General features: G+C 45.2%; 1 protein-coding gene across 1 annotated transcript in view; it reads left to right on the top strand.

Annotated features, from left to right (window-relative positions):
• Window positions 1-15,263, top strand: part of LOC137428992 (eukaryotic translation initiation factor 4B) — a 104,213-nt gene that overhangs the window by 29,506 nt on the left and 59,444 nt on the right. The window contains exons 4-5 of the mRNA XM_068118950.2: window positions 1,703-1,819; window positions 3,961-4,015. Coding sequence (XP_067975051.2) covers window positions 1,703-1,819; window positions 3,961-4,015 — 172 coding nt within the window. The remainder of the gene's footprint in view (window positions 1-1,702; window positions 1,820-3,960; window positions 4,016-15,263) is intronic.

Below are 15,263 nucleotides of genomic sequence, written 5' to 3'. Positions count from 1 at the left end.
ATCCACACATCCACACACACACACAAACACATCCCCACATGCATACACACACAAACACACACACACACACATACACACATCCACAGACCCCCCCTCCCCCCCCCCCCACACACACCCTCCCCAGTCCCCACCACCACACACACACACACACACACACACACAAACACACGGACACATACCCCCACCCCTAACACACACACACGCACACACCAAACCCCCCTCCCCCACCCACACCCACACCCACACACACATCCACACATGCCAATCCATGCACTGATTGCAGAAAAAGCCATTTTAAAAAGAAAATTAACCTGAAATTGCAGACATAATTATTTATTTTATCTGAGAAGCCAAATGATTCTTCTTCCTCTTTAGTTCTCACAACTTTGTGTGAAATGCGATCTAGTTAAAAAAAAGTCAGAATTTGACCAAATCTTTCATTTGTTTGTTAATATACCTCACCTATTGACAAATCTTTAATTGGAATTTCATTTGAGGTTGAAATGACTGCGGGAGATCGTGTGATAGTGATCACGTCCTGGAAGGACAAAATGGTGCATTTCTTCTTTAGTTGCTCACAACTTTGTGTTGAATGCGATCAAGTTTAAAAAAAAAAAAGTCAGAATTTGACCAAATCTGTTTCATTCATTTGTTAATATACCTCATCTATTGACAAATCTGCAATTGGAATTTTATTTGAGGTTCAAATGACCGCGGGAGATCGCGTTATCGTGATCACGTCCTGGAAGGACAAAATAGTGCGTTTCTTCATCTTTCAACAATAAAGACTTATAGCTTCGAGACTGTACATGTAGAGTGGCTCTGAAATTCTATATAAACTTATTCCTGAGTTCTTTTCGAATCTATTTGTGCAATTAACAACACAGCAGCTCACAGGCATTGTCCTTGAAATGGTGTCACGTCAGTGATTGTAAAACTTCACCACTTAGAGACGGCCAGCATGGTTGGTGTTTTGCCAACCAAAACAAAGAGCTCAGTCACGTGATCGGGTACGTGACGTCACTGTAAACACCACTATACCAAAAAAAAAAAAAAAAAATTCTCACAAAGACTCGCTCGCTCAAAGCTCAGTATGCTTCCTTTTCTTTGTGTACTGTCAGCTCAATGACCAACAATTACATGATTCCATCCGGAGAAATGATTGGCTATTTGGAGCGATTATATCCCAATATCCCATACACCCCCATCCCTTTCCTTCCTGGCTTTCTGGTATCGCCACATATACTCTCAAAGTCCACTTGTCTCCTTTGTGTTTAATGTATTTATAAACTGCTATCCCTCCCTGTGTCTTGAGGTCCTCAGAGTTTAGAACATTTTACATATATGCTTTCTTATACTGGCTGCACCAGCCCATTATCACCACACCGGATGAGTTGTTTTTAACTGAAATGGAATGTCGATGGAAGGATCCTAACTAACTGAATCCTTGGCATTCATTTTTACAGTGTATGATATTGTTCGATCCGTTTTGTAGCTGATGTTTAGGAGCATGATCTCTGGACGCCATCATCGCAAAGGTCAAACAAACCCTTTGTCTTGACCCTCACGATGAGACGCCCAGTCCTCTGACGTTATTTTTCTGAGGACTTTTTGATGGTTGAATGGTTATACATTTGTTGTTGCATGTTTACCACTTTGGTTGGATTTGGTACCAAAGCACATGTGGTTTTGCATGTTGCAGGTGAACTCCGTGAGACTTCCCCGAGATGCGATAAACCCCGAGCGACTCAAGGGCTTTGGCTATGCGGAGTTTGAGGATGTAGAGTCCCTCATGGGGGCGATGGCCCTCAACGAGGAGGTGAGTTATCTTGCAAAGTGTGCACGTTTTGTGTCGCTTGGCTTCCTTTCCAACTCCTCCCAAACCTCTCCTTCCATTTGTGGTTTTGCCTGTAAATGTCCATCTACATTATACGTATGCAACAACTATGAAATTGCCGTGTTGTTGGCAGTGCTTTTCTTGCTTGGAAAATCGCAGAAGCAAAGTGATGCCACAACAAGCCAAAGCAGACACGTCACCGTGCTGAACATGCAAAACCAACTCGCTAATCATACTCAAATACACAATGTTATGTTTATATATATATATACATACGCACACGCACACGCACACACATAAACTATTTGTATGTTGTGCAACATTTTACAAGCATAAAATACACACTTGAGAGGTTGACACTGATCACTTGTGTTTAGCCCTCAGGTAACCAATCAGGCCGATCCATGCTCTGAATATTTGAGAGCACACTTAACACGTCCATCCAGCTCGTTCATACAGCTCGAAGTCAATCACACCCAAACTATAATACACTGCCTATTGCATTGCCGCCACATTTTGAGACTCGTATTGCAGCTTTTCCAACTTGTGGAGAACCATGTTTACAGTTTATGGAGAAGTTGCACACAACAGATATATATATACACAATAGATCACAATAACGACGTGCTCATTCATACACAGTGGACAAATCAACACGACTTGGGATTTGAACCTTGACATCTTGGCATAATGTGCATTTGAGAACAAATAGCTCGGCCAAAAGTGATGCAAGATATTTTTTAAATCATTTTGAACTCGATGTCATGCCTTCATTTTGTGATTTCCTTATGGAATAGAGTGTCAAATATGAGCAAAAACACATGCACTGTTATTCACATGTGTATTGGAAAACTATCGTTGTTTCCTATATGCCAAGTGTATGACCTTCACCCCAACTCCATCCCCCTCTCCCTTCTTGCATGCATCTAAAAGGAAACCCATGACACCACACGACACTCCTCACCCTCCCATGTGTGTACTTGTGAGATGTGTATCTTGTACTTTACCCCAATTTGGCCAATGTAAACTCAAATGTTTTTCAAACTCCATAATTTTTTGTTCTTGGTCTTGTGTTCCACTAGTGAGGTGTTAATGCCTCCACCGATGAATTTGCTGGAGGCATTATGTTTTCAGGTTGTCCGTCTGTCTGTCGCCGTCTGTCTGTCGCTGTCTGTCTGTCTGTGATAGGTTTTTGTTACTGTCTGTCTGTCCCCTAACTTGAGAACGGCTGAAGGGATCCTAGTCAAACTTGGTACAGGTATGTATAATGAGATAAAGATGAACTGATTAGATTTTGGGGTCACAAGGTCAGAGGTCATGTCAGGTAAAAATGTAATAACTTGAGAACAGCTGAATGGATTTAAATCAAACTTGGTACAAATATTATAATGATGTAATAATGTGTGTGGAGGCATATAGGTCGACGTCGTGACGTCGAAGAGTGCAGTTCGAGTTATTTTTCATTTGGTGCTGCCTTCATGCTGTGCGTGCCCCGAAGCATAGCACACTATTTAAATATACAGTAAATTATGAAGCTTTTTATATATATATTTTAACTCCAACATTTTCACTGAAAACACGTTTCCAAACTTCTCAAGGGCTGGGGCATTGGAATGTGTTGCTCCCTGGGTTTTTTGTTTCACGTGACAGTAAATGGTGGTATAAAGATGTGATTGTATTTTTGCCTCCATATCATGAAGCTCTCTGCACCTGGTGTCATCGGTCTGTCCGGAGAGGGACACATGTGCTGTGCTGAACATGTGCTGAACAATGGATTTGGCAGATCGAATAAGAATAAATAAATCCTGTTATGATGGATGGCCCGGGCAGAGCAGGAGAAACAAAGAAATAATTGTTTCTCAAAATGCCAGCGAGCACCCACCTGGTTGCATGCATAGTTCATGAACTGAGGAAATTGTTGGTGCAGCTGCTGTCACAATTTTGTAATTTTTTTTTTTTGGGCATCATGACTGTTGGTGTGTAAGCTCTACTGAGTGGTAGAGCACATTGTACCTCATCCTGGTGAGTAATTTGCTATGTGAGTGCTTCTAACAATTCTCTCACTGTTCCATCCCTCTCCCCTCCTTTTTCTTCCACTTCTCTTCTCAATCTTTTTACAACAGACTATGAACAACCGCCAAATACGTGTTGACATTGCAGATCATGTGCAAGACAGGGGTAAGCTCATTTTATATTTGTTACAACTAATACCTTTAAAACGTTTCTTCTAACCTACAGTCATGTAGAAACTTGCTGCTATTGGTATGCCCGTCCATTCCTGAATGGTGAATAGAGGTGTGTGCATGTGTGTGCGTGCTGGCATACTACCCGGGGCTTTCAGAAAGGATTGGCAAGATAGTACGCAGCGCACGGATTGGTGTAGAATATGAGCCTCAGTGCACCATCCGCTATGTCATTGCAAAGCTGAACCATGTGACCGCGCAGGAAAACACTGGCGGCAAATCGGGACTAGTTTATCATTCATCATGCAGAGACCGTGACCAATTCCACATTGGGGAAACGTGAAGGAATTTGAAACAAAGGCTAAATGAACATGAATTGGGCTTGGGAATGTGACACAGTCAGCCATACCATAGGATGCCATTGCCTGCAATCTGGGCCAATTTTGACTTGGATAGGACCTTTGTCTGAAACACGACATCCGACAATTGGCAGATTGATTCTTGGGAATGGTACGTCGAGAGCCGAGAGGTTGGTCTAACTGCGGAGACTGTGGACGTAACCACACAATACACACCTCTGATAAAATTGGATGGGATAAACAGCTCTGCAAGGTGAACAAAAACATGTTGGTGCTCGATCCCCAACACCACGTCCACACATGTACAACACCCAACGGAAACTCCATTAATCACGCAACCTACACATCACCATGTTCAACCCGGGAATGATCCCAGCATTGTTCGTGCCCCGGAAACACAAAAACAAGAACTAACACAAACTTACTCACCCCCATTCATACAATACCACATCATGAGTAAATAATAAAAAGTGCAGAGCGGAACCTTGATGATGTGATTGCCATCGTTTGCTTAAGGTTTCCTCATAATAAACATGCTTCTCATTTGACCTTTTGCATTGGCCCATGACTGGAAATGAATTGTTGCCTTGGGAATAAAAGTGGACAGGTGCTGAGGCTTGGGGTCTGTTGGCCTGAAGAAGCCCTCCAGGAAGCAGGTGATCTGCTCTTGCTTGTTTATTACTAAATTAGCAGGGTAGATCTCATTACTTTTTTGTTTGGCTATGCATTTTTTTTTTTTTTAATGTATAATCCGATACCAACCCAATTTATATTGTCACGTGACTCCCCTTGGTTAATACCGGGAGGTTCACGGTTGCCAATAGCGAGCTTTAACTCGGAGGCGATGCCCAAATGCGGATTTCACTCTATGCGCGGGAGGAAGAAAGAAGAAGAGGAGGCTGAAGCTTACCTGATTGATCCCGTTGGCAGTCCTCAAACTTGCAAAAAGTAAATCGCACGAAAACCCGGTTTAGAAATGTACAAAAAAAATAATGAAAGGATTTATTACAAAGGATGCTGATAACAAGAAAACGCGACGGTAAAACTAAATTCCTTTAGGATCCTCCACACCAGACTTAAACACAGACGAGGGATAAAATAACGTTGGAAAATAATGGTGTGATTTATCGTGCACTTAGCTCTGATCAGCTTGGGAATGGGGGGACGTGGGGGGGGGGGGGGGGTGGGGGCTCTCCAGGGTCTGCGAATGGGTCCGGCCGGCATGCGCGCGCGAGGTGCCCGCGTTGGCGGGAACTAGGCCTTGTTGCGCCCGTTCGCGCTGCAGTACTCGCACCATGCCTCGTCCCGCGTCGTTTCCACCTGCAAAACTTTACACGTCCCCCAGTGGCATCTCTGAACACGGCCGGTCCAAGCACAATCGCGCGAGGGAGAAGAACAAGGGAACCCGAAGAGAGCAAGACGGGGCAAGATCGGAGGGTCAGCGAACAAGAGACAAAATGTCCGTCCTCGAGCTCTTTTAACGTTGAGTCCTCACGTCATCAGCGCTTCTCCACCAATCAGCGCGCCGCTTCTTGCTCACCTCTGACGTCCTCGGTGGTCTTCGCCAATCGGTCCTCTGCTTCCTCTCGGCCTTCCTTCCACCAATCAGCGGGTAGCTTCTTGCTCTGCCCTGGCCAATTACGAGTCCCTGGGGTGTGTCTTCAGCCTGCTTGTCTTCCGTGGTGATGTAGCTGGTGCATCCAAATGGCAGTGTTCAGAACTGGCTTCCGGTTGGTTTTATGGTTATTATTTAGTGCAATTAATGGGCCTTTCTCACTCGTGTCTACGGTGCAGTGCCAAAAGAGCCAAAGGATAAATCACTGAGGTTTGACGAACAGGGAAATTAACATAATCCCTATACTAGTTAACATGCCCCATTCCTCATGGGCTAGTCCCTGGTGTTGGGCTAGCGGCTAGGGTGCCGGCTTAGATCCTGGGTCCTGGGTTCGAATCCCGGTCTAATCGCTGAATTAACGCCAGGGGGGTTGACTCAGCCTGTCATCCTTCCGAGGTCGGCTAATTGAGTACCAGTTCACTGGTAATTCCCTGCTTGTCGTTAAAGGCGGCAAAAAGGGTTGGCGTCAGGAAGGGCATCCGGCCGTAAAACATTGCTTCAAAAAGGGGACCGAAAAACAACAACAACCACAGTTCCCGAAAAAGGCCAACCCCCGCTTTGCGGGGAAAAATGGCCTCTAAAGGTGTTTTTTTATTTATTTTTTATTCCTCATAATGGAGACAAAGATACAAGCTTAATCCGAACACATGGTCTAAACAAGTACTTATGACATCAAGGTTTCTACATGACATTTGGAGCGCCTACTTATACAAATGTACTTTGACTAAAGTATCCCTACCCCCACAAATGTAACAATATCATAGACCTGTACGTGGAAGGGGGGAGAATCCATAGCTAGATTGTGGTAAGTGTAACATTGACAGTGTGTTTCGAGTAGATTAAACAAGAGCTGTTAGGCTAAGTTGCATAATATGTGCACCCTGGAGGTGGTGAATGTTAACCTTTAAGATAGTCAGGGTAAGGTTGTGTTTTTGGAGTGTGGCCAACCACCTGTTTGAAATGTGTGGCCAGGTGGAGGGTTTATGAAACAACGGTATGAGGAGAGCACTTCAAACCATGATAAACTGTCGGGACATGCACAGTGGCCATGGCGGCGTGATGCCCTGCAAGTCTCGGAAAGGGTAAAATACCTTTTTCCTTATGGACAAGCCCTGTTGGTTGGGATAATGACAGCAAGGTGCTGCCCACACCGGTGCGTAGACATCCATGGGACCTACAGCCTTGGGGAGACAGGCCCAGAGTCAGGGAGGATCTGACTCAGGCGGAACAGATGAAGTGCGATCGGCATTGTGCTTTAGAGTGGATGCACAAGCCCTGACCTCTGGGGATCATCTTGTTTTTGAGCCTGGATCTGCACCTTCGCGGGCCGAGTTGCTCCAGCTCGTTGTCGTGGGACTTCAATTAGCCCGTGCCCATACAACCCCTCACCTGCTCCTCTGTACCTTGTAAGAGTTTGGTTTTTTTGACTACTAGGGGGATCATATTATTTATCTCTTTCCTTGTACTGTATACAGGTTTGTGTGTCCCCTCGTCCCTATTTGTGTCTACCGACTGCCTGGTTTGTTCTGTCTAGCTGTAGCGGCTTGTACACCTTTCCCCTGTAACAACGTGTAATAAAACCCATAAGTATAAGGAGCGTCTCCCGCCTTTTTGCTTCCTGCACATCTGCAACCATCATGATTTCCAAATGGGTCTGAGTTGGGGTTGAAAACGCCACCACAGCAGCTCACCACCCCAACGTGGTGGGTCTCAGGACCAGATTGGTTAGCTGTTTTGTGGAGATATGAGGTCTCTGGCACAAATTTCAGACAAACCCGCATGTGCAGTTCAAGCTCCGTTCTCTTCTCAGCAAGACATGAGCACGTCTAATAAGTTCATAGATGTGCTCACGTTGTGCTATGAATTATGTAGTAGAATGTCGTTTATTCAAATGATCACCTGCGTATAATGCAATCATTGTTTTGAGTAAATAAGTTGAGCTCCACTTCGAATCCACATTCTATCTTCACCTGTAGGTAGGGCAAATGACTAGTTAACGATGTGAAAGAGAAATTGGAATACTGCACATCTATTGGAGTTGAATAGACGACAGAAACTGTACACTGCAATGCATTACTGTTTTGCTGTTTGCTGCTTTGCGGTCCTGCTTTATTTGGTGCGTGGCAAGATGGCTGTGTTTAACGAGCAAAATGTTTTCAAACACCCATACCAGTCACACAGATGTGGTAAAATATCCATGACGACTTTTTGTAATGATGGAGGAGAGGCCTTGCTATAAGCACAGCTCATTTGTATAGCGACCAAGTGTAAACATCGGTTAAACAGCCTCTTTCACCAATCTTGGCCCATTCAGCGTGACTACACCAGGTGTGGCATGTTGTTGTCCCCCGTCGCACCGTGGAGCGAAAGGGGGACTATGGTTTTCCCCTCCGTCCGTGCGAGCATGCGTGCGTGCGTAAGCGAAGGACCGCATTCGAATTTGGTGTGTGGGTACAACCCACGTCAAAATCCAAGATGGCCACCGCTAATTATGTCTGATGCCATGTCTGTCTGAACATTGTGAGCTGAATATCTTGAAAAACAAGGTTCAGACATACAGACTTGGCATTTAATATGGAATATTTTTTTGGTGGGGGTGAACTTACTTTTGAAGATGTCTTAGAACCAAAAGTTCATTGGAATTATGTTGAAATTATTCTTGATTTTGTTGATGTGAACTTTAAAAGAAACAAAAACCACAGTTGACATTTCGAAACAAATAAATTGATCCTTGAAAGTGATGTAAACTGATATCGAACTCAATTCATGGACAGTACTGTGTTAAACTTCTGTACGTTTTCCAGAAGTATCTCTTTATTTTGCCAATTAGCCAAAATTTTTTTTAACAAAAACAAAAGTTAAATTACGACTGGGATTACGGACAGTAAAATTACAGTTCAGTACTTCGTGTAACCCCCACGAGCATTCAGGAGAGCACGTACACGTCGAGGCATGCTGTTCACGAGATTTGCCAAGGTTTGGACAGGAATCGCTTGCCATGCAGTGACAACAGCCTGCTGCAATTCACGCACAGAGGTCGGCTGCTGGTCCAAGTGGTCGATTTGATGCGTTATTTCTGCCCACAAGTTCTCTATCGGATTCATATCCGGGGACATGGCAGGCCACTCCATATGCTCCACACCACGGTCAGCAAGAAAGTGTTGGATCATGCGAGCACGATGAGGCCGTGCATTGTCATCTTGGAAGACAAAGTTTCCTCGAAAGGCTGCACGAGCAAATGGAAGCAATGTTTCTTCCAGAATGGCCCTGTACTTGAACTGGTTCAGGTTTCCATTCAGAACAACCAGGTCAGTTTTGCCCCCTGCATGAAAAGCAGCCCAAACGGTCACCCCACCACCTCCAGCTTGGACTCTTGGCACTATACAATCTTCGATGTAGGCTTCATGCACTTGTCTGCGCACTCGGACGCGGCCATCTTGACGATAGACCAGAAATCTAGACTCGTCACTGAAGATCACGTGATTCCAGTGTCCTGGCTGCCATTGACGGTGCTCTCTGGCCCACTGCAATCGGCGCTGGCGGTGTTGTCTGGTCAGGCGTGGCTTTCTCAGGGGACGCCTGGCACGATAGCCTGCTTGAACCAGTCGTTGGTTGACTAGCCTTCTGGATACAGGCACATTTGTCAGTTGCTGCCACTCAGCCCTAAGCCGATTAGCTGACTTGGTGTGGCCATTGCGGACTAACCGGTGCAGCTGGCGATCATTCCCTCCTTTTGGTTCTGCGGGGACGTCCTGGCCTCGGTATTGGAGTAGGGACACCCCTCTGAGCATTTCGTTTCAGGATCTTTGACACCTGACCTTGAGTGATGCCATACTGCCGAGCAATAGCACGCTGTTTCATGCCGTAACTTCGTAAAGCCACCACTCCATGACAAATAGCATTGTCGAGTTGACGGACCATCTCCAGAGGAAGCGGCAATAACTTTTGGAGACGTGCAGCAGTTGTTTTCCACGAATAGAGAACGCAACAACCCTTGTATACCCGACTGTGAAGCCAATCATCAAATGCACCTGTCCGTACATTTTGCCACGCCACCTGTGATATAATCCTGTTGTTGACTTCTTGCTGCAAAAGACAATCAGTGACATGGTTCTTTGAACAAATAAATCACCAAAGTGTAAAAGAAACTCACCAGATTGATATACTGAGTTAAGAAAGTAAACCCAAGTCAAGAAAAAAAAATACTGTATTCCATATTAAATGCCAAGTCTGTACACGGCATCAGACATACATGGCGGCGGCCATCTTGGATTTTGACGTGGGTTGCACCCACACACCAAATTCGAATGCGGTCCTTCGCTTACGCACGCACGCACGTACGTACGGACGGACGGACGGACACACGGACGGAGGGGAAAACCATAGGCCCCCTTTCGCTCCGCTGTGCGAGGGGGACAATAAGCGAAGTACCAACTTCTAATCTGGTGTATCTCGGCATAAGGAAGAACGCTATTGAAAATTGGGTCACTACGTCAAAATCCAAGATGACCGCCGCCATGTATGTCTGAACCTTGTGAGATGAATATCTTGAAAAATAAGCGAAGTACCAACTTCTAATTTGGTGTGTGGGTGAATCTCGGCATAAGGAAGAACGCTATTGAAAATTGGGTCGCCACGTCAAAATCCAAGATGGCCGCCACCATATATATGTCTGAACCTTGTGAGCGAAATATCTTGAAAAATAAGCGAAGTACCAACTTCTAATTTGGTGTGTGGGTGTATCTAGGCACAAGAAAGAACGCTGTTGAAAAATGGGTCGCCACGTCAAAATCCAAGATGGCCGCCGCCATGTCTGTCTGAACCTTGTGAGATGAATATCTTGAAAAATAAGCGACGCACCAACTTCTAATTTGGTGTGTGGGTGTATCTCGGCACAAGGAAGAATGCTTTGAAAATTGGGTCGCCACATCAAAATCCAAGACGGCCGCCGCCATGTATGTCTGAACCTTGTGAGATGAATATCTTGAAGAATAAGCGAAGTACCAACTTCTAATTTGGTGTGTGGGTGTATCTCGGCTTAAGGAAGAACCCTATTTAAAATTGGGTCGCCAAGTCAAAATCCAAGATGGCCGCCGCCATGTATGTCTGAACATTGTGAGCGGAATATCTTGAAAAATAAGCGAAGTACCAACTTCTAATCTAGTGTGTGGGTGTATCTCGGCATAAGGAAGAGCGCTATTGAAAAGTGTGTCTCCACGTCAAAATCGAAGATGGCCGCCTTGCGTCTTCCACTTTGTCAACTCGCATCACTTCACCGACGGGGGACCTAGGTGTAACGCTTCTTCTTATTAGTCCCCTACCGGTGTACACCGGAGGGGACTATAGGTTTGCACTCCGTCCCTCAGTCTGTCAGTCTGTCAGTCCGTCACGCAAAGAACAGTTTTCCGGACTTTTTTTTTCTAAACTCTTAATGCTAATGATTTCAAACTTGGTACATGGTTTCCTCATGATAAGTTACAGATCGAGTTCGAACTTCATGACGTTTCGATCATTTTTGACAAAGTTATGGCACTTTGAACTTTGGTAATTTCCCCAACAGTTTTCCGGACGACAGATTGCCGGTAGGGGACATGTATTGCAGCGCAATACTCAGAATGCTTGTTACCTCTGCAAGATCTTATGAACCAAGGTGGACAGAGGTTATGCATTCACCCCTGTCTGCTGGTCTATCTTTGAGCAGGATATCTCCAAAAGTTATGGAAGGACAGGGATGAAACTTGGTGAGCAGGTTGGGTGTGTGATGAGGACCAAATGTTTCGATTTTGGTGAAGATCCGGATACGATATTGTCCCCTGTCGCACCGCGGAGCGAAAGGGGGACTATGGTTTTCCCCTACGTGCGTGCGGGAGTGCGTTCGTAAGCGAAGGACCGCATTCGAATTTGGTGTGTGGGTGCAACCCACGTCAAAATCCAAGATGGCCGCCACCATGTATGTCTGATGCCATGTATGTCTGAACCTTGTGAGCTGAATATCTTGAAAAATAAGCGAAGTACCAACTTCGAATCTGGTATTGGGGTGTATCTAGGCACAAGGAAGAACGCTATTGAAAATTGGGTCGCCACGTCAAAATCCAAGATTGCCACCGCCATGTATGTCTGAACCATGTGAGATGAATATCTTGAAAAATAAGCGAAGTACCAACTTCTAATTTGGTGTGTGGGTGTATCTCGGCATAAGGAAGAACGCTATTGAAAATTGGGTCACCACGTCAAAATCCAAAATGGCCGCCACCATATACAGACTTAGCATTTAATATGGAATATTGTTTTTCTTCTTGACTTGGGTTTACTTTCTGAACTCGGTATATCAATCTGGTGAGTTTCTTTTACGCTTCGGTGATTTCTTTGTTAAAAGAACCATGTCACTGATTGTCTGTCGCAGCAAGAAGCCAATAACAGGATTATATCACAGGTGGCGTGACAAAATGTACGGACAGGTACATTTGACGATTGGCTTCACAATCGGGTATATAAGGATTGTTGCGTTCTGTATTAGTGGAAAACAACTGCTGCACGTCTACAAATGTTATTGCCGCTTCCCCTGAGATGGTCCGTCAACTCGACAATGCTGTTTGTCATTTAGTGGTGGCTTTATGAAATTCCGGCATGAAACAGCGTGCTATTGCTTGGCAGTATGCCATCACTCAAGGTCAGGTGTCAAAGATCCTGAAACAAAATGCTCAGAGGGGTGTCCCGACTCCAATACCGAGGTCAGGACGTCCCCACAGAACCACAAGGAGGGATGATCGCCAGCTGCACCGGTTAGTCCGCAATGGCCGTACCAAGTCAGCTAATCGGCTTAAGGCTGAGTAGCAGCAACTGACAAATGTGCCTGTATCCAGAAGGCTAGTCAACCAACGACTGGTTCAAGCAGGCTATCGTGCCAGGCCTCCCCTGAGAAAGCCACGTCTGACCAGACAACACCGCCAGCGCCGATTGCAGTGGGCCGGAGAGCACCGTCAATGGCAGCCACGACACTGGAATCACGTGATCTTCAGTGACAAGTCCAGATTTCTGGTCTCGTAAATATGGCCGCGTCCGAGTGCGCAGACAAGTGCATGAAGCCTCCAACAAAGATTGTATAGTGCCAAGAGTCCAAGCTGGAGGTGGTGGGGTGACCGTTTGGGCTGCTTTTCATGCAGGGGGCAAAACTGACCTGGTTGTTCTGAATGGAAACCTGAACCAGTTCAAGCACAGGGCCATTCTGGAAGAAACATTGCTTCCATTTGTTCGTGCAGCCTTTCGAGGAAACTTTGTCTTCCAAGATGACAATGCACGGCCTCATCGTGCTCGCATGATCCAACACTTTCTTGCTGACCGTGGTGTAGAGCATATGGAGTGGCCTGCCATGTCCCCGGATATGAATCCGATGGAGAACTTGTGGGCAGAATTAACGCGTCAAATCGACACCTTGGACCAGCAGCCTGCCTCTGTGCATGAATTGCAGCAGGCTATTGTAACTGCATGGCAAGCGATTCCTGTCCAAACCTTGGCAAATGTCGTGAACAGCATGCCTCAACGTGTACGTGCTCTCCTGAATGCTCGTGGGGGTTACACGAAGTACTGAACTGTAATTTTACTGTCTGTAATCCCAGTCGTAACTTTGGTAAAAAATTTTTTTGGCTAATATGCAAAATAAAGAGATACTTCTGGAAAACGCACAGAAGTTTAACACAGTACTGTCCGTGAATTGAGTTCGATACCAGTTTACATCACTTTCAAGGATCAATTTATTTGCTTCGAAATGTCAAATGTGTTTTTTGTTTCTTTTAAAGGTCACGAACAAAATCTAGAATAATTTCAACATAATTCCAATGAACTTTTGGTTCTAAGTCATCTTGAAAAGTAGGTTCACCCCCACAAAAAAATATTCCATATTAAATGCCAAGTCTGTATATGTCTGAACCTTGTGAGCGAAATATCTTAAAAAATAAGCGAAGTACCAGCTTTCTAATCTGGTGTGTGGGTGTATCTCGGCACAAGGAAGAACGCTGTTGAAAATTGGGTCGCCACGTCAAAATCCAAGATGGCCACCACCATATATATGTCTGAACCTTGTGAGCGAAATATCTTGAAAAATAAGCGAAGTACCAACTTCTAATCTGGTGTGTGGGTATATCTCGGCATCAGGAAGAACGCTATTGAAAATTCGTTCGCCACGTCAAAATCCAAGATGGCCGCCGCCATGTATGTCTGAACCTTGTGAGATGAATATCTTGAAAAATAAGCGAAGTACCAACTTCTAATTTGGTGTGTGGGTGTAGCTCGGCATAAGGAAGAACGCTATTGAAAATTCGTTCGCCACGTCAAAATCCAAGATGGCCGCCGCCATATATATGTCTGAACCTTGTGAGCGAAATATCTTGAAAAATAAGCGAAGTACCAACTTCTAATCTGGTGTGTGGGTGTACCTAGGCACAAGGAAGAACGCTATTCAAAATTGGGTCGCCACGTCAAAATCAAAGATGGCCGCCGCCATGTATGTCTGAACCTTGTGAGATGAATATCTTGAAAAATAAGCGAAGTACCAACTTCTAATCTGGTGTGTGGGTGTATCTAGGCATAAGGAAGAACGCTATTGAAAATTGGGTCGCCACGTCAAAATCCAAGATGGCCGCCTTGCGTCTTCCACTTTGTCAACTCGCATCACTTCACCGACGGGGACCTAGGCGTAACGCTTGTTTTCAATGTTTAAAGTGATTCTTCGTAATAATTGAGGGATGGGGCCAAAATGATACACAGCACGATATTTAAAGAAGTTCTGGACGGGTTATGACAAAACTTGGTGGATAATTTGGGTCTGTGACAAGAGCGATAAGGCGATTCGATTTTTGTTTAAGGTACACCAGTGCAGATCCGGCCTATCAGTAGGCTACAAAATATATACCATTCAGCCTGGTGGAGGTTTGTGCTCTGCAGTGCGTCGTTCTAGTTTGCCTTTGAAAAAGTGAGCACCAACGAGATGTCTTGTGCAATTACCTTCCGAAAAACAATTTTGCCTACACTATACAAATTTGCCTAACCCTGGTGTTGGGCTAGCGGCTAGGGTGCCAGCTTCGGATCCTAGGATCCTGGGTTCGAATCCGGGTCTATCGCTGAATTAACGCCAGGGGGGTTGACTCAGCCTGTCATCCTTCCGAGGTCGGCTAATTTGAGTACCAGTTCACTGGTAATTCCCTGTTTGTTGTAAAAGGCGACAAAAAGGGTTGGCGGCAAGAAGGGCATCCGGCCGTGAAACATTGCTTCAA

The sequence above is a fragment of the Myxine glutinosa genome, chromosome 6, assembly GCF_964187855.1.
Source record: "Myxine glutinosa chromosome 6, kmMyxGlut1.1, whole genome shotgun sequence".
NCBI lineage: Eukaryota > Metazoa > Chordata > Myxini > Myxiniformes > Myxinidae > Myxine > Myxine glutinosa.
Note: the sequence above shows the minus strand (reverse complement) of the source record. Positions and strands in the feature narration are given on the sequence as shown.